Raw genomic sequence first — 24,273 nt, forward strand, 5'->3', positions numbered from 1 at the left:
CATAAGAAATGCTACATCCTGAAGATGAGGGTCACTTATGGAGTTTTCAAGGCTCTTTGGGAAAGCCACCTACTTGGCGGAGGGGCTGCATTGAATAAGTGAGCAACTCAGAACAATCTCTTGGGATTGTTCCATGCACTCTGAACACTTCCCACCCCAGCCCCACATCAACCATGGAAGTTATTATTACATACAGTCGGGTTTATCATTATACTCAGAGTGAACGTAGAGGGGATCAGTTCTGTGCACCACAGTGCTGTTGAAAGTCTGATTAGTAATGTGTTTTTGTGGCCAGTATCTGCCTCTTTTGAAGTTGGTGGTGCGTTCATTGAGATCTTTGTGTGCAATTTGCAAGGACCAGTGACATGATGGACATCACCTATGACCAGCATTTGACCCCCCACCTCCCCCCCCCAAATGCAGAACGTGTGCATTTCAATGAAATGATTGCAAGTGAAGTGCAGCTACGTTTTGCAAGTGCAGTTTGCTCCTTTGATGTCCTCCTGTCCAGCAGAAGTGGGGCCTGCCATTTAAACCATCAAACTGACACTGACATCCCCCAGTGCTCCTGGACACTGTTCCAGGTTTTATGAGTTGCAAGCTGCTTCTAAAAAATGGCGAGTGATGGCAGAGAATGCAGCTTGCATTCTCTACCTGGATTCTTCCATGTGCCCTTTTACTTTGCATTTCCTGAACAGCCCATTTCCACTCATCCCTCCCCTACATACATCCCCTGAGCCCCAACATTATACTTTAAAGATGCCCTTTGTGGTCCCACTCTCCCCCTTAGCCTTCCATGTTTTCCCATTCTGTACTGTTTACTCTCTTTGTACCTTTACTTTTCCCCCTTCATTGCACTTTTCCCCACCTTAACAGATGCTTATGCTCCCCCCTCCCTCAACTTGAATGCTCCCACTGCCTATTGCCATAGATCTATAGTCTTTGGCACCAATCCCCATTCCCTGATAACCCCCATTCCCCTTTCAATACATCAATGTAGGGATCGACACATTTGAGTAATCTCCTGGCCAATGACCAGCTTTGATAGACAGACCCTGGACTGCTGTCGCTCCCTGACAGACAACATGCAATTCTCCTGACTGCTTCGGATAGACCTACGGGATTGACCAATGCTAACTCCTTTGTCTGTAGATGGACATATCCCATGAACATGACTACTCAAAGTGGACAACTGACTGTGAGCCAGCCCCTGGATTGTGTACAGATTTCACAATAGTATCATGACAGCGCTGAGTAATAGCAGACTACCTTGAGTAGGAGTACTACCCACCCACCCTCGTATTTTGAAATGGCCATCACTGTAGGTGTGGTGCTACTGTCTCACTGTGGCATAAAGCAAGCTATCCACCCTTGGACTTATTACTACTGACAAGCGTGACGAGTAGCTTGGCTCTGTGTGAGTGTGAAATGGCAAGTCAGTACAGCAGCACTGTAGGTTTTTGGCTCTGGCTTAAGTGCTGTCATGTTAAAAGATATGGCAAGCAGGAATGCAGGTAGGCACTAAGTGATTGAGCACTAAGAGAGCAAGCGAGCAGCCCTGAGATACAATCTGAGAGACAGTCTGGTCCAATCTGTACACTGGGCCTTGGTCCCTGTGTAATGTACCCTTGCTACAGCACTTCAATGCTGGTTGCCATTGTGCCCCTAAGTGCAGCTTTAAAGGATCTGAATCAAGGAGTGAATCAGAGAGATGCTGTGAGGGTTCTGGAAGGCTGGCAGTTGTCAGATGCCAATCCAGAGGAGCAGGTGGCAAGCTGAAGTCACCAGTTACCTGCTCTGACTTCCATGGCAGGAATTGTCAATGACTTGTTTCCTCATGGATGGTGACAGAATAGTAAGTTGTACAGTAATGAGGTGAGATTCATTGTTAATTAAGCTGTTAAGTAATAATGCCTTTTAATAGGCAGCTTGTGTTGTTTGGCGAAAATTTTGTCTCAATGCTAACAAATGTACTGTAGCCAAGTTTGCAGATGGTACAATAATAGGTGGGAAGATAAGTGGTTAGGATGACACCAAAACTTGGCAGATAGACTATAATGTGGGAAAATGTGAAGTTATGTGCTTTGGTAGGAAGAATAGGAGCTCAATGTTACTTAAATGGAAAAAGACTGCAGAAAGATGCAGCATTGAGGAATTTGGGAGTCCTCATCCATAAATGACAAAAGGCTACAACCAAAGATCAGTGGGTAATCGAAAGGTACATGGAATGCTGTCCTTTATTTCAAAGGAAATAGAGTATAAAAGTGGGGAGATTTTCATAAAACTATGGAAAACCCTAGTCATGCCACAGCTGGAATATTGTGAACATCTTTGGGCCCCTTAACAAAAGGAAAGATATATTGGTATTGAAGGTAATACAAAGAAGATTCACTAAGCCTCATACTAGCTATGGAGAAACTGTCTTATAAGGAGAATCATAGAGTTATACAGCATGGAACAGACCCTTTGGTCAAGTTGTCCGCACCAACTAGATATCCTAAACTGATCTAGTCCCATTTGCCAGCATTTGACCCATATCACTCAAATCCCTAACTATTCATATATCCATCTAGATGCCTTTTAAATTTTGTGATTGTACCTGCCTTCACCACCTCTTCCCGCAGCTCATTCCATACACACACCACACTCTGCATGAAAAAGTTGCCTTTCAGGTCCCTTCTAAATCTTTTCCCACTCACCTTAAACCTATGCCCTTTAGTTTTGGACTCCCCTACCTTGGGAAAAAGGATCTTAGGTTGAGTAGCTTAGGCTTGTACTCATTGGAATTTGGAAGAATGAAAGGTGGCCTTATTGAAACATACATGATTCTTGGGGAATTGACTGTGTAGATGTAGAAAGATAGTTTCCCCTTGGAGGAGAGTGTAGAACCAGAGGATATAATCTCAGACTGAGAGGTCACACATTTAAGGCAGAAATGAGGAGGAATTTCTTCTCTCAAAAGGTAATGAACCTGTGAAATTCTTTACCACAGAAGGCTGTTGAGACTGGGTTATTAATTATATTCAAGGCTGAGAGAGTGAGATTTTCAAACAGTTAGGGAATCAGGGGTTATAGGAAAAGACGGGAAGGTGAAGTTAAGGATCATCTGATCAGCCATGATGTCATTGAATGGTGGAGTAGACTCAACAAGCTGAATGGTCCACTTCTGTTCCCATATCTTATGGTCTTATGGTAACTCTGTTTGAAAATACAGTGACATTGAGAAAGGCCTTGCCTGTTTTCTCATGCATTTCTCCAGATTTCTCATCCTAACCCACTTTATTCAGCTCTCTGTAAAAATCCACCAAATGAGTCCATCAATGGGGATGATGCTGAGGCATTGGCTGTTCGAATTTATGAAGCTTTGAGTGAGGTTAGAAATTGGAAAATCTGAACTCTAACTCTCACCAAGAAGCTGTTGAGGTTAATTGAAAAATGTCAAAACTGCGATTAATGGATGTTTGTTTCAGTAATGATGATAAAGCTTATGGAACCATGCCAGGTAAATGGCCATCAACTGTGAACTAATTGAATGGTGTTACAAGCTCTATGGAGTGAGTCCTGTCCTCATATTCCTGGACTCTATTTTTTAAAACAAAAATCAACTCTTATTTTTTAGGTTTCTGAGAACCTGGTCCAGAAGAATGGAGATTTCCTCATTCGTGACTCGCTCACATGTGTTGGTGATTATGTGCTGACCTGTCGATGGAAAAATGAACCCCTGCATTTCAAAATCAACAAGGTGATGATCAAACCTAATGAGACCTACACCCGCATCCAGTACCTGTTCGAGAGGGAGAGCTTTGACAACATCCCTGCTCTGGTCAGGTTTTACGTTGGGAACCGCAAACCGGTCTCTGAGCAGAGCGGTGCTGTTATCTACACTCCAATCAACCGCACCCTCCCTCTCCGCTACCTGGAGGCCAGCTATGGACTGTCCAATGGGAAACATGGCCTGACCCATCCACCAACCAACCAGAAAGGTGGATACATCAAGAGGCGCAGCGTGACTATGACGGACGGTCTGACGTCTGACAAGATGATCCGCAGTGACAGCTGTGGCAATAGGTAAATGCCTGGGGTTAAAATCCAGAAAAAAGCCTCATCTTCCCCTCCAAAGAAAACAAGGGTCAGATTATTAGACAATAGCCCTGTAAAAAGCTCTGTCTCTGTGTAGCTATGTATGTTAGTCAATAGCAGGATAAGCATCAACGCTGATTCCTCCACCTCTCTCATGATCAACTCACCCGATTGTTTAAAAGGCATTCGGCTGAGCATCTGGACCATGGTAAGTACTAAAGAAACCATTACGTGACAATGCCTTGAGGAGATGAGGTGGAGAGGGAGGGTGCATATCAAGCGACAAGCTTTTTTTAAAGCGGACCATATTTTTAGAATTCCCATCTTGGGGTAGCAGTGCCCTGAAAATGGTGGGCAGACAATTAGCTTACTACTCCCCTGTCCCATCACCAGGGCTGCAGCGATGGTTTGGGTGGTGCTATGAAGTCTTTAAAAAGCAAATTGACAGTCTAATGTATGGCAAAAGTGAGGACTGGAGATCAGAGTCTAGATTAGAGTGGAATCTTGATGAAGGGCTTTTGCCCAAAATATCGATTTTCCTGCTCCGCGGCTGCTGCCTGACATGGTGTGCTTTTCCAGCACAACTCTAATCTAGTCTAATGTATGTCAGACATCAATTACTCTACGTGAAATGCATTAGGTACAGATTTGCCCAACCTGAGTAACAGGGAATAGGAATGCTCCTCAGGGCTGTCAGAAAACCAGGCCTGTTGCCTTTCTCAATACCGCCAGTACATTTTTGTAGCCTGGAAGTGGACTAGGGTGGTGGTTCGGAATGGCTAGCTGCCTCAGAAGCATCTGACCTCCATCTTCATCCCACTGTCCTGATGCTAACAAAGCTCCACCCTCAAAATTGAGTAGGCCACAAACCAGGAGCAGAGGCTGGCAGGCCACTGGGACCTGTGGTTCTGATCCACTCAGAGTGGAACATGCATTCGCATATTACGAGCGGAGGTGAATTTTCTCAGTGTAGTTTGTGGCCTCTTAACAATTGAATGATAAGTTAATGAAGAAGTTCCCTCACCAGTCTCTTATTCTTTTTCCAGTATTCCATCACCACATCACAAGGAAACAGTTAGGAACTTTGCTCTGAGTATGGACCAAATCAAGGATATTCACCATGGAATGTCTCCAGTGAATGAGATTCCTCAGACTCCAGAATACAGCACAAGTAAGTGGGATATCAGCAATACTGTGATGGTAAACTCCTAATTGGTTCATTCACAAAACAGTTCATAAAATTCTGAACAGACATAAATCATCATTTAAAAATCAGTAATGTTCTGAAGGATAGAACATAGTACCCTCACGAGTTTATTTTTAAATCTAGCCTCACAATTGTAGAGGAATAATAACCATGGGTCCTGCTCCTCATCACTATCCAGTGACACCCTGAAGGAAAGTGCTCTGTTTGTGGACAATCAAGTGAGATCCAGCTGTTGGTTGGGCCCGTACGCTGGCTCATTTTCAGGTCGAAGGCCTGGCATCTCAGGCCTGGCCCTGTCCAAGGCTGCAATAAACTTCTGCTGTTAAAAAATCATCACAATCCAGGCCTGTACATAAAGAATGGATACCAGCTGCAATGGGATGGGACCCAGGCCTCATGGAGCTGTAGCCTCCAATGAGACAATGTAGGGAAGAACAGAGAAGTGTGTGAATCAGAACACTTATATTTAACTTTTTGTAACATCTTCCACAGGTTTGAAGCACAAAAGCCAGCTAGGCCGAGTGGAAAGAATGATGCCATCATCGCCAGTCCTGCGACGGTCTAGTGAGCCACAACTTAGCCCACCCATTGGTAACAAACTGTGTCAGGACCCTAATAGGGGAGGCCCCTCAGAAGCCTCAAGTGGGCCTCACTGTAATAGCACACATTCTACCCCAATGCATGGCTCCTCACAGTTGGCCCAGAGGAAGGCCTCAGATAATTTCAGAGAAGCGGAACACACCCACTACTGTGAGCTACGACCCTCTTCTCCCGTCGACTGGGAGAGGCAGCAGCTAGAGCTGGCCCTTAAACAAAGTCAACTGATGGCAAAGAGCTATGTAGAACGGTTGAAAGTTGAGGAATATCCCAACATCTCCAGCTGGCAGTCTGAGACAAACTTTGGGATCATGGAGACGGAAACATTCCTCAATCAAATGCCAGTTTTCACGGAAGAGGAGGGGCTGCAGTGTCACGCCTTCACAGCCCCGATCATTGAAATGGTGTCATCCTTTAAGCCAAACGGATACCAATCGATACTTATTCCTTCAGAGAACAAGCCACTCGAGATGACAGTGCTGAAGAAAGTCAAGGAGCTGTTGGCTGAGGAGGATCCAAAAACTACAGCCAAGCACATCACAAAAGTAGACTGCATGGTGAGAAAATCTGAGCACTGGTTTGATTTTCCCCAGTTGTATCTTCAATGTTGGGTTGTGGAATTAACAAACTTTCCTTTTTGGCAATTCCTCACCAAGAGCCTAAATACTCCAGTTGTTAATTACACTGCTTGGTGCCATAAAGTTTTCATTGATATCATTCCATTTGTGTCCTCAAGATTTCCCAAAGCTCTTTGCAGCCAATGAATAACTTCTGAAGTTTGTAGTCACTGCAGTCCTGTAGGCATATGCCAACTGATTTAAGCACAGAAAAGTCTCACCAGCAGCAAGGAAATGAATAGTAAATCTTTTTTTTTGGACAAGGGATAAATTTTGACTATAACATCTCAGGAACACTTCTTCGAAGTGCTGAGAGATATTCTGTATCCATCTGAATGAGTAAACAGGGAGAGTTCAAAGTCTCAACCAAACATTCGTACCTCCACCAGTGCAACACTCGTTCAATGCTGCACTGAAACCTAACCTCGATTGTACACCCAAATCCACAGTAGAGTTTGAACCCTAGAGCCTCTGACTTAGAGAAAAGGCACCACCAGTGAGTCAAACTGAGACAGTATAAGCCTGAGAGGTAATAATCTACACTGCTAGTTAAATTCAGCCAGGAATTAGATGTTCATCTTGATACACTGATCTAGGGAAGATAAGTGAAGTCGGCCTGGGATACTACTCGAAATAGTTATCCCAGCACTTGCCTTGCTGCTAAGTACATGGGTGTATACATACCTGTATTGATAAGATCCAGTTCAATTATGATGCCCCTACAGTTGAATAGAATTTGGACATTCATGACTGAGGCTCACACAACAAGAGTGGCAACTTGGATGGGATGCTAAATGGTAGCTGAGCCAAAAACATTTTATACTAGCAACAGTTAGCAAGGTTGAAAGAAGAAATGAAGGGTATTATTTTTTTTTGTTTATTTATCTTGAAGTAATATTGTTGGCATATTATCAGTTGTTCAAAAATCTCAGTTCAATATAGTCTTTGGGACTGTAGTGATGCTTTTCTTTTAAAGTTAAAATCTTTCAATATGTTTGAAGGTTGACATGAATTCTAAATATTTATTATGTTTGTTTATGAGACAAATGTTTTTCCAAAATTGTTAATCAAGATTCTTGATGTTTCATACTTGGTAGAATAACTGCAAGATGCTGTTTGATAAACAGATCAATATTCAATGGGTGAATGTGATGCCTGTTATTTGTGTCTGTGTAATTGCTGAGAGTGCAAGTTGATTAATCTCCTTTATATCCTGTCCACACAGGTTGCTAGGATACTGGCTGTTTCTAAGGAACTGCAGAAGCAGATGGGAGTGAGCTCAGGCCTGGAGTTACTCACTCTTCCCCATGGGCACCAGCTCCGACTCGACTTATTGGAACGGTGAGAGAAGCAGAGAGTCGTGATGCAAACCACGTTCTGTGTTCTTGGCTGTGTGGCAGATCATTTACTTTAAAACAGAAGGACTCATAGCAACAGCTTCTTAAAAGTTTGGCATCAATTCGTGAAATCTCTATTGAATTCAGTGGGACAACAACACTATATTTGAACAGACCTGTTTGCTTACACACAATCAGACAGTGCAGCTACTGCAGCACAGATTTACAAATGTAGTTTATATTTTACATACCAACATACGAAATAGGAGAAGTAGACCATTCGGCTCCTCAAGTCTATTCTGTCATTCAATTAGATCATAGCTAATCTGTTTGTGTTTTGAATTCTACATTTCTATCTACCCTGATAATTTTGGATTCCCCTGCCTAACGAAAATCTGTCGACCCTGTCTTAAAAATATTCAATGATTCACTTACACAGCGATTTGATATGGTTCAGATGCCCTCAAAATATTTTAAGAACGTAGCCCAGACCCTAACTTTTTCTTATTTTAAAGGCAGATGTGAAGTGGATATTCCAGGTTTGATGCAGCTGGTCAAACCACTCAGCTTTAAGCAAAATAGAATTTATTTAAACGCTACACTTGAAACATGAACAAAAAACAACGAAATTTAGAATAACTTAACTATCGGAAAACTAACTGACTTGATAAAGCAACTTAATTAAGGAACTGTTCCGATCCAGTAACATCCCATAAACACACCCCTTGGCAAAAACGTAAATTGAAACACAGATTCTTACAGGCAGGAGGGAACAACTTCCAAAGAGATTTCAGAGAGAAAGTCAGTCTGGAATCATTTGCTGAAGCTTGCAACCTTCCTGGACTCCAGTATTGTGTCACTGCCACAGCTAAACCAAACTATAAAAATCCTGAACTGGGAGAACTGGTCACTCTCCTGCCATTGTTAAACTAGGCTCTTCCTAGATCCTTTGGTCCCTGTGCCTTTATGACCTCTCTTTAAAAAAAAACCCAAGACAAACTAACTTTTTTAAAGTGACAGCATTGTCACAGACGTCTCAGGCACACAGTTCCAAAGTTGCACAACCCTCCAAGAGAAAAAAAAACTCTTTCTTAAAAGAGTGACACCTAATTTCAAAATGGCACCCCCAGTCTGGACTCTCCCACAAGGGGAAACATCCTTTCTCATTTTTCTTTCCTGAGGGAAAGAGAGTGACTTGTCCATTTTCTTGCCCCTTTCCTGAAGATACAGGTCTCCCTGCTTTTCTCTGCATCTAGGCGCTCATTTCCTTCATATCAGAATTCTAAGTCATGGAGGTAAACAGGACTTTTCTCAATCAGGGGCATCACAGGATAGAGTCACTAGAGAGTAAACTGGAGCAGAAACACTTCTGATGTTTTCATCTTCCCTTCTATTGCCTGGGAAAACACAGATCAATTTTGACATTCCTACCAGTGCTGTATTCGATACCAGCTGCCTCAGTCTGTGGGCTGAACAAAACACCAACATTTACAAGTGCCCCTCCAAGCCACCACCATTCTGACTTAGAAATATATTGTTGTTCTTTCACTGTTGCTGGGTCAAAATTCTGGAGCTCTCTCTCTATCGCCATTTTGGGTAAGCCCACAGCACATGGACTGCAGTGGTCGAATAAGGCAGCTCACCAACAACTTCTCGAGTACAACTAGAAGTGGGCAATAAATGCTGGCTCAGCCAGTGACACCCATGTTCCATAAGTGAGTTAAAAAAATGATCTGGTTTTGTAGGTTACATACCAAAGTGAATTAAAATAGTAAGTTCTATGTTGTTGTCTTTCTCACTGAGCTTTTAGAATAAGAAGCAAAGGCTGGAAACCAGCTCATATTTGTCTCTGTTGTCACCTCCCAAATTTCACAAAAACCTCAATATATGGGTCTTTAGAAGCAGAACCTGAGATTTGTTTGAGAGGGATGGTGGCCACCCCCCATTGGTGCTTTCAGGGGAGGAGTTAAAGGATGAAAAGCACAAGCAGGTCTGTCAGGGTGATTGCCTTTGCTCTATCCCTTTGCTTGCAACACAGCTGAGCTGAGGTGGGACTCATTCCCAGAAAGGAAAATGTGGGAGAAACTTCATGCACTCCTGTACCCAACTTCTTGCCTACTGAATGTCTCAAAGATGTTATTGGATCAGTCGTTCTTGAGGAATGGTATTCTTCTGTGTACCAAAACAGGACCTGCACAGGAGTTGTTGCATTTCCAATGCAACTTTCAGCTATACTTTGCAGTTGAATATGTACTTGCTGTATTTTGCACAGTGAGTGACCAATTTTGTGGAAACTGTCAGGATGTTTGAAAACTCAAATCCCTTATTATCAATTACAATTTATATCTCTTACATTGAAAATTTGATTACCTGTAAGCAATCTAAAGATTAATTTCAAGCAGTTCAACATTTACTCTGAGGGCTGCATAACCTGTTGAGCAGTTTATAGCAGCTCCAAATAGTGCCCTTAACAAACAGATACTACAAGTACCGAAAATGAATCTTTAGCTTGTTGGCAGGTAAATCATTGAATAGTTGCACCAGGTTAAAGCAACAGATGATAATGAGTGACATTCAGAGGTAGTAGTGTCAAATTTGAGATCTTGATTTTAACTGACTCTAAATTCATTCATTTAAACAGAGTTAAAATAAGACCTCTGAGAGTTTGGAACTGCACAGATGTGACCTAATAAATTTGGCTAATAGAGGAATCAGAGAAAGAAAGATCGAGGATAAGGAGTGTGGTGGGTCACTCAAAATCAGTGGGGTTAGAATAGGCGATATGCATGTAAATTCACAGAATTTATTTGGTGATGTGGATTATCCTATAAAGAGTACTCGACAACTGCTGGAGGGAACTACTTCAGAATTCTGGCAGTCAACCACACAAGGAACAATGTGGAGAACCTCTGAGTAATATTATTTTCCAAATGAATTAGCCTGAGGTCGGCGTTGCGTGCAACTATCAGACTTTGAAGAAAAACTTTGCTCTTCAACAGGCAGTTCTAATGAAAAATCATCAATCTGAAACATTAACTATATTTCTTCCTTCCAAATGACTTGCTGTTTGTTTCCAGCGTTTGCTGTTTTCAGCTGTGACTTTTTTTTGTTTTTTTTCTCCAGTTTTAATACAATGTCAATCATGATGGCGGTGGATATCCTAGGCTGTACTGGCAGCACAGAGGAGCGGGCCGCTCTCCTTCACAAAACTATACAGCTGGCTGCTGAACTGAAGAGCAATATGGGAAATATGTTTGGCTTTGCTGCTGTGATGAAAGCTTTAGAAATGCCTCAGGTAGGTGATGGAAACTGTGAGATAATTCTTTAGAGAGTTTCTTATCCTTGATTAATTTACTAGTCCCAATTGATTATAAGCCTGTCTTAGCAAAAGAGAAGTCTTTTCAAATCTTCCCACACATCTAGTGAGAACCAGTATGGTTTGTTGAATGATTTCCCTCAGCAGCTGTATTTTGCAGGGGCCTCTCTGTTCACTGTTTTCTCAGAGACACAGGTTACAAACTTATCAGAGTAGGACATAGTGGGGCACCAGAATGCACTGGCCTCAGTGTTTCTGCACCCCAACTACCAGTGGGGTGCAGAAACAAAATACTGTGGATGCTGGAAATCTGAAACATAAACACTCAGCAGGTCAGGTAGCAACTGTGGAGAGAGAATAAATGTTTCAGGTTGAGATGGTCTTTCTTTGTGACCTGAAGGATTAACTTTATTTCTATATATGGATGCTGCACTACCTACTGAGTATTTCCAGCAATTTTTGTTGTTTCACTTCTGACAAAGCCTTGTTTCTTTTGTAATTTTGTGTACATCACATCCAAAAGTACCTCGACACCATGAAAATGCAGTAATTATGTCAGTCATACGCAACAACATCACACTAAATATTGTCACATAAAAAAAATTGACCATAACCCCTAAGTATTTTATGCCTGATGCACAATGCAGCTAAAGGCTTTTAGATGCCTCATTAAATGTCTTCACTCATCAGTCCTGATTCTGTATTGATCCAAAATCTATTAACAGGAAATATGAGAGCCATCCAGTAAATGTGGTTTGCTGCATCTTCTTACTTACAAGATGGCATTGTTCCAAAGATGAAGCATGTTTGTCCATTTCAGATGATGCATTGGCTTCTTTCTTGTTAGTTATGGTACATACAACGGTAATGTTAAAATTTAATTTAAGAAATATTATAATTTTCCTTTTGTTACATTCCAGACTCAGCGTTTGATAACTGGATAATTATATAAATGAGCGACTTGTGTGTGTGAATTAAATTCTGTGCTTATTTGCTTGATTCTTTGTGGTCACTGTCAGGTGTCAGTTGGATTGCTGCAGATGGGGTGGGACCGATTGTTCAAGTAATTCAATTGAAACACAAGTATCCTTTAGACCTTTTTTTAAGACTATTTAATCCTCTCTGGCACTGTTCACAATAATTGTAAAGCACTATTTTATGTAATAGAGTTGTTTTGCGAACAAATTTGGAGTGATTGAATAAATCTAATTCGATTTCCAGAAAACAGCATTTTGGTATTATTCCTGTTGTTCTGAGGATTAACTTCATTGATTTTGTCCATTATTCTACAAAAGGCCCTTGGATTGTGAGTTCATAGATTCTTACAGAACAGTAGGATGTCATTTGGCTATTGTATCTATTCTAGATTTTTGAAACAACTGTCCAATTTGGTCTCAAGGTTTTGGTGGTGTGTCGCAGACTCTATGGCTCAAACTGCAGAGAAATTTCTCCCCATTTCTCCTCCAGCCCTTTTGCCAATTATTTAATGTTTATAAAATTGTTATCAACTCATTTGGCAGAAGAAACAGCTTTCCCTATTTAGCCCTTTATTACTTTAAATATCTCTTTTAGGCATCCATTTAATTGTTTCTGCTCTAAGGAGAACAATCTCAACTTGCTCATTCTCCTTTATCTTGCTGCTCAATCTCCACTCTACTCTCTCCAGGACTCTTGCATCCTTCCTTATGTATAATTCCCTAAACTTTTCTTGATGCTCATTCATGGGATGTGGAAGTCACTGGATGTTAAGCATTTAATGTTAATCCCTAACTGCCCAGAGGGCAGTTCAGAGTCAGCAATGTTGCTTTGTGTCAGGAATTGCATGTAGGCCAGAACGGGTAAGGCTGGCAGATTTTCTTCTTTAGTGCACGTTAGTGAACCAGGTGGATTTTTACAATGATTAACAGGCTAGCTTGTAATTCCCACTTTTCTTGAATTAAGATTTCACCATCTGCAATTGTGAGGTGTGAGCCCATAACCTTAGAACATTAACCTGGAGTTCCGCATTATTAATCCAGTGACATAACCACTATGTCACAGGTAAAAGGTAAAGTCGTCATAGTCTTACCAGACAATAGGGCTGTTGTCTATTAAAGAGAGATGACTGGTTGTGGTTTAACCTGAGGGTCATCAGAGCTTAGGCAAGGGGAGAGGTTGAGAAGAAGAGTCCTTCATGATAACCTCAGTCATTGCAGGAATTGAACCCATGCTATTGGTGTCAATCTGCATCACAAACCCGCTGCATTGTACATATTACTCCAGTTAAGGCCTAACCAGTGATAGCTTGTTTTCTTTTGTATTTGATATCCCTATTTATAAAGCCAACTTTCTCAGAGTTTTCTTAACTTGCCATCTTCAAGGATATGTGAATTTGTATCTCCAATTTGTCTGCTTTTGCATCCCTTTCAAATATTTACATTATTATGCTTCTTTATGTTGTTTTTCCTGAATAACATCACATCACACTTAACCCCATTGAATTGTATCAGCCACGTCTCTCTATGTCCTCTTGAAATTTGTTACTCTGCTGTTCATTACATTGCTAAGTGGTGCATCATCCACAAATTTTTGAATTGTACTGAATGTCAAACTACAGGTTATTTATATAATGAAAAAACACTATTATTCTAACATTAATCCCTGGGACTTCACTACATATTTGCCACCAGTCAAACAAACATCCATTCCCCACTAATCTCTGACTCCTACCCAATGAGCCAACTTCATGCCTAGCTTGCCACTATCCCTTTAATATCATTTGCTTCTGTTTTCTAAATAAGTCTGTTATGTGGTACTGGACTTTAATATATGCCTCTTACTTGCAACATCTACTGCACTATCATCGTCATTCCACTTTGTTACTTCAATAAATAATCCAAGTGGAGGTGAAATAAAACCTATGAATTACTGTCCTTTCTGATAGAAGAAAACATTGTAAAGATGAATATTGCAATGTAATTGCAAGATGCCCACCGATTGATGTCATGCATTTTTAAAAATCTGTTTCCACACAATTACAACTTCTACTTACCTTTGTTTTCCTGCACTTTGTAGATCTCAAGGCTTGAGCAGACATGGATGATTCTTCGACAACGACACACTGAGGGGGCAATTCTCTATGAAAAGAAACTGAAGCCGTTCATGAAAAATATGAATGAAGGAAGAGGTGATTGATTCTTTATCCACTGTGCACAGCTTTTTAAAAAGAAAATCCTCCCCTTCTAGGGAAGAGGGGAACAAAGGGACAAAATCGCCCCTTAAAGTTTTTTGTCTAATGGCTTTTTCTGTGGTGGCAAATCAGTCTCTCTACTATGGGACAAAATTCCCAAAGCCTGTTTGGTGCCTTGCCTGATGAGCTTGGACTTAGATTAGGAAACAACGCAGACTGGAATGGATACAGATCAATATCTACTGACTGCTAAATTTTGACCAGGATTTTCTGGTCCCTTTGGGGAGTGGGGGAGGCTGCCAAATAATGCAGAAGAGGAGTGGAGGTGCATGGAAGGGCGAAGGTCATTGACTGACATCCTCTGTACCATTTTGTCAATAGTGGGAAAGTTGGCAGAGGCTACTTTTTTTGGCCCTTCTCTTGATTTTATTCAGGGCTACTATTTGGTTTTCAGGGTATGTGGGGGCTACTTTTCCATTCTCACAAATTCCTTTTTTAGGTGATGCAATCACAGTTATAACATTTTTGTATTTGTGTTGATATATGGAGTATTTGAACTCACACAGAAGCAGAATTTGAATAATTCAACAATATCCTTGACAAATTGTCTGTTAAACTTATAGCCATAACACACAAGCAAATAATTAATTTCCTGGACTTTACAGTAAGTTAGCAAAGTTTTTATTTCTTCAATAACTGACACACACTTAACACAAAATGCCATCACTGGAAACACACCTTATGCAGACTGGTAAGTCAGAACGAATACTTTACCCATTGCATAAGCACAAAGTTAGAAGAGTTTAACTAGGCAGTTACAAGCCTGCTTACAGCATCTCAGATAGCAATCTCAGATTTAAATTTAACAATGAGCACAATGTTCATTACAACTTCTGAATTTATGCAAACTTAAATGAGAGATTCCAAATTAATTTTCAATGAATTAATTATCCACATTATTTACAATTTTCTTGGTTCCTAATTAGTTAAGCATTTCTTTATTGACAGATTTAGAACTGTCCACTCTCCTTTGAAGCCTCCCTTTCTCCCCCAAACCTATTTGCAGGTCCCTTCTCTTCTCAGACTCTTCTTGCAGCCTCCTCCCCCCATACCACCACCATGACCATCAGCCTGTGCAACCTGAATCTCTTTTAGATAGAATTAGATAGTACTGACAGTATTAAATGCACCACAGGATACTATAGTTCCTCTGCTACTGAGGCACTGAGGGAGACTATTTGTAGAGCTAGAAAGCCAGAAGAGAACAGTGAAATTTTGGGGTTTTGTTTCAATACATCTGTTAATATTTCTGCAGAACATTCCCTCAGAAGTCTTGTAGAGATCCTAATTTAACAGATAACTTAAAGAGATATTTTCTCATTCCGTGCTTCATATTCTTATTCCTTTCGACTATTTCAATCTTCTCGTGTTCTAAAAAAAAACTCTCCACCTTTTCAGAAGTATCTCCGCTGACCAACACGACATTTCCTCATGTGGTTCCCCTCATCACTCTGCTTGAACGTAACGTTGTGAATGCTGACAACGTGGAGGCATGGGAGATCAGTGAAAGTGGTGTGGAGGTAGTTATGTCACATCTGGAGGCTGCAAGGACGATTGCACATCATGGAGGCCTGTACAGAACAAATGCTGAACTGAAACTACAAGGTAAATGAGTAAGGAGTGTTGGTCTCCCTTTCACTTGATTAAATACTTCTATTTTTCAATAATCTCTCCACCTTCCGAGTAATGGGATGACACACTGGGGGTGCAGCTTCATTGGTTGGGCCCTTCCCAGTCTCTTCACTCCCCACCCTACCAAACTAATTTTCCATGAGTGAGATTTGAAAATGATCAATCACTGCAATAACAAACCTAACCCAATCCAACAGGGGTCACTGACAAAAATCTGAGCTGAATTTGGTTTCCCCATCTTAATTTAGAGATACTACTGCCAATTGCAGACCACTATTAGCCTGATTAAAGTCAATTAACATGGTTCAAACCAGGAAATGAAACCGAGAATCCCCTAACCTATAAGACCTCACAATACTCGCTAACAATTCAAAGGCTTCATTCTAATGAAATATACTTTGGACTTTCCATTTATAAGCAATTGTTCTCAAGGGAGAATGGAAAGAAAGGCAGCTGTACCAAGAAAAAGGAGAATATGTATAGCTTCTCCTGAGCACATCCCCAGAAGGTATCTATGCATTTTGCAAGTACAGCCAGAGGGGAAACACTGAGAAATAGCAGTTACCTTGTCAGAGATAAGAAAGAAAATATTCAGCAATAGGTCACGCCCCTATCCCTGTAGAACTGTTTACAAAGCAAAATTGTGAGGCCCTTGAGTCAGCTGCTTCTGAGAGTCTGGTTTGGGAAATAATACAACATGTAGTGTGGTTAAAAAGTAAGAGAATTTGTGTGTTATTATAATTCTGTATGCACTATTAGCACATTGTCAGTTCTCAGTGCTTTCTCCTCTGAGATGTAGACTTGGATTCAGTCCAGACAGATGGGTTGAATGCCAGTGATGAAGCTCATTGTTCTTGTTGGATACAAGTCTGCAACACAGAGTGCATGTAATTCAGAACAATGCTTACTAATGTCAGTTTTATTCAGAGAGGCTACATGGGTGTCTGATATAGGGAATCGAAATATTACACGGAGTATTAAAGTGTGCTCTGTAGCAGTTAGTATGGTGGGCAGACATATTTTTACGCTGCATCTTATAGAGTCAAATAATGGTACAGTGCAGAAAGCTCACTTGGGCATCATTCTTATCACGGTTACATGATTAGTCCCACTTCTCTGACCCATGCTCCTGCAAATTTTCCCCTTCAAACATTTACTGAATTCCATTTTGGCAGTTTCAAACGAATGTGCTCCCACTACTCTTTCAGGCAGCTTATTCCAGATCATAACTTCATAACTCATTGTATAAAAGAACGACTCCTCAGTTCCAACCATTGACTGGTCAGAGTCCACAACAGGAGCGAAAGATAGGAATATCCTACAATAACCCAGGGTTAAGATTTTGTGGCATTCAGCTAGAAACACTTGTTGTTCAGCTAGAATCACTTTTATCAAAGGAAGCTTAAAGATATGACTTTTTATTTGTTTTCTTCCTCAGGATTTCAGGAAAATGAACAAATTCTTGAAATCTTCAAAACTGAGTTCCAGATGCGGTTGCTGTGGGGGAGCCGAGGAGCAGAAGGCAACCAAGTTGAGCGATATGAAAAATTTGAGAAGGTCCTAAGCGCACTTTCAAACAAATTGGAACCTCCAGTCCGTCATAGTGAATTGTAGCTTGGAAGGCAAAAAATAATTCACAAAGGCTCTTAAAAAGCAGTATGAGTTTGGTTAAAGGGAGCAATCACTGGAGAGGAACTTCCTAGTTTCGTATTTTCGTTTTATTTAAATTTGATGTTTTAAAAGAATTGAGTGTGTGATCAATAGAGCACTATCTTGCTAATGCTACTAGTGATTCGTCATGGCTGTGCACAGAATCACAAAGAAACAGGAAGTGATGGAATTGGCAGGGTTTCTTTTAGCTAATCATAAGTATTTCTGACTCATTCTGGAGGTTACGGAGTTTTAAAAATTCCACAATCCAGCTGATAAAGTCAGCACCCCACTTTGTACTGAGCTGAACAGATCACGTGAATCCATCATTTGCTCCTTGGTCTGTGTCAAATTAGCTCACCTTTCCAAGGGAACACCGAGTGACTGACTACAAAAATGATCAGTGATCATTATTTTGGACACAGCTGACAAAAGTCAGCTGTGATCATTATTCAGTGATAATTCTTAGAAAATGGATCATCAGACAAGATTGGGGTTGACCATGGTTAGTGGAGGGAAATAAACTTGAAGGACCAAATGGACTGCTCTCAAAAGAGCCAGTGTACATTCACAGGCTGCATGACTCTTTTTTGTACTGTTATGACTTAAGATGCCCTGATGCCTTATAGAGCTGAATGGGTTGTCAACATACAGTCTCCATACTTGTACATGAACGACTGTAATGTAGGTGAGGTCAGATAGTATCTGTGGAACTGCACCCAAGCAAAAGCCTTCAGGAGGAGGGAAAGAGGTTGGGGTGAAATGTCGGTAGCAATGATCAGAAAATGAATCCTAATTAAAGATCTCCAAAACAAGATCACATGCAAGGTGATTAGCACTTTCTCCAGAAAGAAACTAACCAAAAAACATGACCAATAGACAACAACATGCATTTAACTACTGCATTTAATGTAAAAAAATGCTATATGTGAAAGTGAAAGAAAACTCCTGAGCAACATGAACGTTAACTCAATGCTGAGTGATCTAGCTTGAGGAGATATTGTGAAAATCAAAGAACTTATTAAAAGATAGATCAGTATTCCTATTGAGTAAGACAAAGGGGGAAATTAGTGAGTTTCTGTTTGGAATGTTACTCTTGAAGTGACAATGTCTGGCTGTCTCATTGTAAAGTTATTGTACAGAAAAGTTTATTTCTCCACTCTAAGATAACATGGGGGTAAAGCAGCATGTTTAAGAGGGTCATTTTTGTTTAACTTATCCTCACCACTGTTTTGGTGGGAGGGATTCTTCATCGATCATCATGCTCTGTGGCTTGTTGATCAAGAAGTGGCACCGTAAACACCATGAGCAGATGTCAATGAACCTGAGGTGGATAGTGTATAATGGCATTCTTCTCTGGAGACAGGAAATTTAGGTACAAAATGCCATTACCGACTACATGGTGAGGGCAACTCAGACGTACAGTGGATATACAACCAAGCCAAGTGGCTTACTGAACAAGAACAAATTATCTAGCGGAGGAACCTGTCAAACATTTTACTCCTCACACTATTCAGGGATGCTTTCACATAATAAGCCAGGTTTGGTTGTCGAGAAAGATGCTTTCTATTTCAATGATCTGTTTGGTGCTCTTTATCTGGATTCACTGGAGTGAAGTGTCACAAATGAAAGGGAACATATGGAACTGTACCCTAGCACAAGACAGAAAACTTGGGAGGGGGGAAAATTGAGTAGCTGTACTTTTATTAGCTTTCTATGTGGAAACTAACATTTCGCAGAGACTCCAAACCATTCCTCCACATCGAACTATCTCATGCTGAGGAACTATGAAATCACTATCATCTCATAATTTACTTTGGGATGGATGAAAGAAATGCAGAATTGAGTTTCAAAAAACTATTATAGGTGCATTTGGAGATATTAATTGTGTTATAATACAAATAAACAAGGAAACATGCTATATATTGAAAGCCAAAGCTGATGAGCCACATACAGACCCTGAGTACTGGTCTCCGTTACATAATATTTACTGTATTTCCAGGGCTAGGCCTTTGGAATGGACAGTGTTTCTGAGACAGCTGTTGTTGAACCTCCAGCCTTACCCAAACCATATGCACCAAAATAAAAACACAAAATTGTCCACTTTGACACTTATTAAGTGGAGTGACACAATATTACTTGGTTTAAAACACAAAGAAGCAAAATTTTTTAACGTAAATTTTATGTAAATAACATCAGTTCTGCACCAAATCTTCAATTCCCAGGACTCGAGTGTACTTTACAGGCAGCCAGAATCCAAATCATATTGCATTTTTGTCTTTTAGCTCATTCTACATGAACCCACAATGCTTCAGTGTTCTATTATTCTGCTTTACAATTATGGCACAGTGTAAATACAGAGATGTACATATAAATTCTATGTCCTTGCATAAAAAACAAAGCCCTGTTTGATGTAGAGTATAATCCTGGATGTTGATGAATGTATTAATTTGTATTAATAGAGTTGTGTAAGGCAAAATACGTACTTGTGTGTGATTTCTGGAATTCAATGGTGCAAATGAAGTAATTTTTTAAATGTACATGTGAACTATAAAATTATAAAAATAAACATTTCAAATACTGAAATATAAGGAAAAAATCTGATTTACAATTTTGATGTGAATAATATATTGTTTATAAATGATAAAAGTTGTTGTAATGTTCCAATGGGTTAACTGCAGTGATCATAGAATGTCTGTGGATCTATACTCTACCGTTACATATAGCCTACAGGAGAAGAGAAATAAAAGATACAGGATCACCGACAGTGTTTGATGGTGGTAAGAACACAGGTACCTCTCAATAACAGTTAAGATCGTGCAGCAATGCAATATACTTCCCCTTTGAATATATCTGTTGTCACTTTTGATCAATTTTATAGTCTTTAGTAACCTTACCACACAAACCGCCCCATTGAAGCTGTGGAACTGTCCTTAATGTATCTCTCTTTGTTGGAGTTATCTGGCAAAGCATCAAACACATTGTAGACTGAATACTCTCGTTATGGAATTCAAAGGCTGTGTACACTCAGGGTACATATAAACCACAAATCTTTAATCTGGTGACAATGCTTGAGGAAAAGGCGAGCTTCACTTTACAGGCTGTTTGTAGACACTTTTAAATATATTTGTTTCTGTTATTCAAAGGGACGGATGGGAATGCTGAGGAACAGAGCTTGCTCCTTCGGAGCCTAGCACCAGTGTTGTGTGCTCCCAGATCATGTAGAGCAGAGGTCAGCTGCTGAGTGAAACTTTCCTCATTCTGTCCCAACAGTGCTTCAACTCCAGTTTCCAGTCACTCAGTAACCCCTAACTTAGTGTGAAATTTTCATTTTCCACTCTACAGCGCCTGAGACCCGGGTTCATTTCCCGCCTCAGGCGACCGACTGTGTGGAGTTTGCACATTCTCCCCCTGTCTGCGTGGGTTTCCCCCGGGTGCTCCGGTTTCCTCCCACAGTCCAAAAATGTGCAGATTAGGTGAATTGGCCACGCTAAATTGCCCGTAGTGTTAGGTGTAGGGGAATGGGTCTGGGTGGGTGCGCTTCGGCGGGTCAGTGTGGACTTGTTGGGCCGAAGGGCCTGTTTCCACACTGTAAGTAATCTAATCTAATCTAATCTAATTCTACGTCTCCTGTGGACACTCTTGCCAAGAAGAGAAATTTTAGTGTCAGGTGGCATAGCCTTGTATATTTGGTGCATAAACACAAGAATAGTGAAACTCGAGCAGCTTCACACTGCATTTAAGTTTTTGACTAAAATTATAAAACTAAATTAATCTGACAAAATGTTAAGATGACTACAGGTCTGACACATCATTCAAATCACATATACTTACAGCTTTCCAACCCTTCCAGAAGTTTAACAAAGATTATTAACTAGACAGTGTACATATTATGAGACATTGTCTAGTTTCAAGACCTGATTGACTGTATTCAGGAGAGGAGTGGCAGAGTTGGAATGTGCCACATATGGTTTCAATGTGCTTCTAGACCAAAAACACAAAACTCAAAATACTTCAATACTGGCATCATTGCTGACTGAGTTAAATCAAATAAACAATCAGCTCCCTCGAGAGCTAGTGAAAATGCAAAAAAGCAGGATCCAATATCATATATGCAGATGTTGCATGAATTTCAAAACTTATAAATACAAACACTGAATATGGTTTCTCCCATGAACTTTTTGTGAAATTGATGACTATTGATGAGATTATAGTTGCCATGGCCTTGGTGACCACACCAAACAGCTTTGTCTGAAATGTGAACTCAGTGATGCCAGGCTGGTCAAGGTATGATGGCAGAGGATTAATTCTACCCTCAATTAACAGGGTTGGATGGCCCGGATAGGGGGTCATTGGACAATGCAAATGCGTGGAATTATTAGTTGATTTTCCCTGTCCTTCTCCACCACATCCCAGCTTAGAGGTACAGAGATCAATAGAGGAGAAAGTGAGGTCTGCAGATGCTGGAGATCAGAGATGGAAATGTGTTGCTGGAAAAGCGCAGCAGGTCAGGCAGCATTTAGGGAACAGTAGAATCGACGTTTCGGGCATTCCTGAAGAAGGGCTAATGCCCGAAACGTCGATTCTACTGTTCCCTAGATGCTGCCTGACCTGCTGCGCTTTTCCAGCAACACATTTCCATCAGAGATCAATAGAACATGTTATCATATTGTGGGAAATTTTAACCCTAAATTTTTGCTGCAGCTTTGAATCACCTGGCAGTCTTGTATCAGGCTTGAGTGCATTTTAATTTATCCATTGTCTAAGTGAATATTAGAAAGACACATAACAATGAGGCCATCGTCTATACTTTGGTAACTAGAATGCACTATGTCACTAAATAATTATCCTATTTACATATACTCTTATAAACTGAGTGTCAGCACTCAACATCTTGAAGTTATACAGATGCAGAAAGCAATAGTCAGATGTATCTTTCAAAATTACATTTGGACAATCATCCACAAAGATTCCTTGCAAGATTTGAATGTTTGCCCAGTCTTGTTAGTTGATCATTGAATGGTATGCCTCTAGCCATTTATATCTATAACAACTCATTCTGGTATCTTTAGATGTGCATAGGTTGTGAAGCTTTGCTGCTACTTTTTCTGGTCTCCAAGCTAAGGATCTTTCTGAGCTTCTGAGTAGCTACTGTCTGGCTGGAGAACTGAGAGCTTGGGTTCAAAGGGCTGGATTTCATTTTAGAAAATAACACAACCAAAGATGTGCAGGTTGGGTGGGCCACGCTAAATGGCCTCATAGTGTTCAGAGATGTGTAGGTTAGATGTGTTAGCCATGGTAAAACCCCCATGTGGGTTTGGGGGTGGTGGGTCTGGGTGGGATGCTCTTTGGAAGGTTGATGCAGACTCAATGTGCTGAATGCCCTCTTTCTGCATGATAGGAATTCTACAATTCTAAGCTTAAAAATGAATCCAATTATAGATGCCAAGCATGCAATACTGAATATCAGGAGAAAATGTAACCTGCAAGAAACAAGAGAAATGCTAACAAATCTTTGAAGTTACATCCTGAAAGGATTTAGGGAGGAATGGGAAGAAGAATACTTTTTAAAATTGAAAGTGAACTTTAAAATAGATAAAACCTGGTCTCTAATTGGTTATCCATTACTGAATAATGATTTGATTGTAACAACATGTCTCTCTTACTTTATCCAACTTTTGTCCATGTTGAGTTCCTTTAGAAGCAGATTCCATATCCCCCTCCCCCAAAAGTGGTCCTTCTTCATCTTGACCCTAGACTGTGAATTAGCAGACAAGTTGGATTGGGAGGTTTGGGATAAAAGAGTTAGTCATTGCTACAGTATGATCACAGATGTACAGTTTCTAGCAGTCATTCAATGGTAATCAGCAGTGGGAATTCTGGGTGGTTCTTCCCTGTTGCTAATATTGCAGCAGCAAGGTAGGTTATGACAGGTCTCAGCTGAAGGTGATAGGATTGAATTTAGAAACTTCTCAATGTGATTGCTGCACTAAAATAAGATGCATGTATTGTGCTATAGGGCACACATGAGAAATTTAGAAATTCCACCCCTGCAATTTATAATATGTGAGCATTTTAATTAATAAGATGGAAAGAACAATTGTGTTCTCTGAGTCATATTTTGCACAGTAGAACTATAGATGTTCATTGGAATCTGGAAAGATAAATTTGTAATGAATATACTTTGAGCCCAAATATTCCCCCATACTGTGAGATTCAAGACAAGAGACTATGTTTCCATCATCTTATGCCGATCTCAGTACAGCTTTTACTACAGCAATGCTATTTTAATCAAAGTTTACACATATGATTGCAAACTTTCTTCTCTTTCTGAGTGTGATTGTATTTGTTTGTATTTCCAAATACATGCAAAACTAAGGATTATTTCACAAGAAATATTTTATCCAAAGCAACATAATTAGTGTAATAAACAGGTCAAGAAGCCAGAAGACAGTGCAACTCTCCTTCAGCCCTGCATGGAAGTGACAGCTAGTGCCCCCTACAACCCACCCTCCCATCCTGGCACCTTCCCCTGCCACCGCAGGAACTGCAAACCCTGCGCCCACACCTCCTCCCTCGCTTCCATCCAAGGCCCTAAAGGAGCCTTC

At 40.6% G+C, this 24,273-nt stretch overlaps 1 protein-coding gene across 1 annotated transcript in view; it reads left to right on the forward strand.

Annotated features, from left to right (window-relative positions):
* Nucleotides 1-20,398, forward strand: part of LOC122564918 (SH2 domain-containing protein 3C-like) — a 47,744-nt gene extending 27,346 nt beyond the window's left edge. Inside the window, exons 3-10 of the mRNA XM_043720389.1 lie at nucleotides 3,620-4,068; nucleotides 5,127-5,251; nucleotides 5,780-6,441; nucleotides 7,727-7,842; nucleotides 10,962-11,133; nucleotides 14,209-14,320; nucleotides 15,782-15,988; nucleotides 17,454-20,398. Of these exons, the coding sequence (XP_043576324.1) occupies nucleotides 3,620-4,068; nucleotides 5,127-5,251; nucleotides 5,780-6,441; nucleotides 7,727-7,842; nucleotides 10,962-11,133; nucleotides 14,209-14,320; nucleotides 15,782-15,988; nucleotides 17,454-17,629 (2,019 nt within the window). The 3' untranslated portion in view covers nucleotides 17,630-20,398. The remainder of the gene's footprint in view (nucleotides 1-3,619; nucleotides 4,069-5,126; nucleotides 5,252-5,779; nucleotides 6,442-7,726; nucleotides 7,843-10,961; nucleotides 11,134-14,208; nucleotides 14,321-15,781; nucleotides 15,989-17,453) is intronic.
* The last annotated feature ends 3,875 nt before the right edge of the window (nucleotides 20,399-24,273 follow it).

The sequence above is a fragment of the Chiloscyllium plagiosum genome, chromosome 30 (genome assembly GCF_004010195.1).
Source record: "Chiloscyllium plagiosum isolate BGI_BamShark_2017 chromosome 30, ASM401019v2, whole genome shotgun sequence".
Classification (NCBI taxonomy): domain Eukaryota; kingdom Metazoa; phylum Chordata; class Chondrichthyes; order Orectolobiformes; family Hemiscylliidae; genus Chiloscyllium; species Chiloscyllium plagiosum.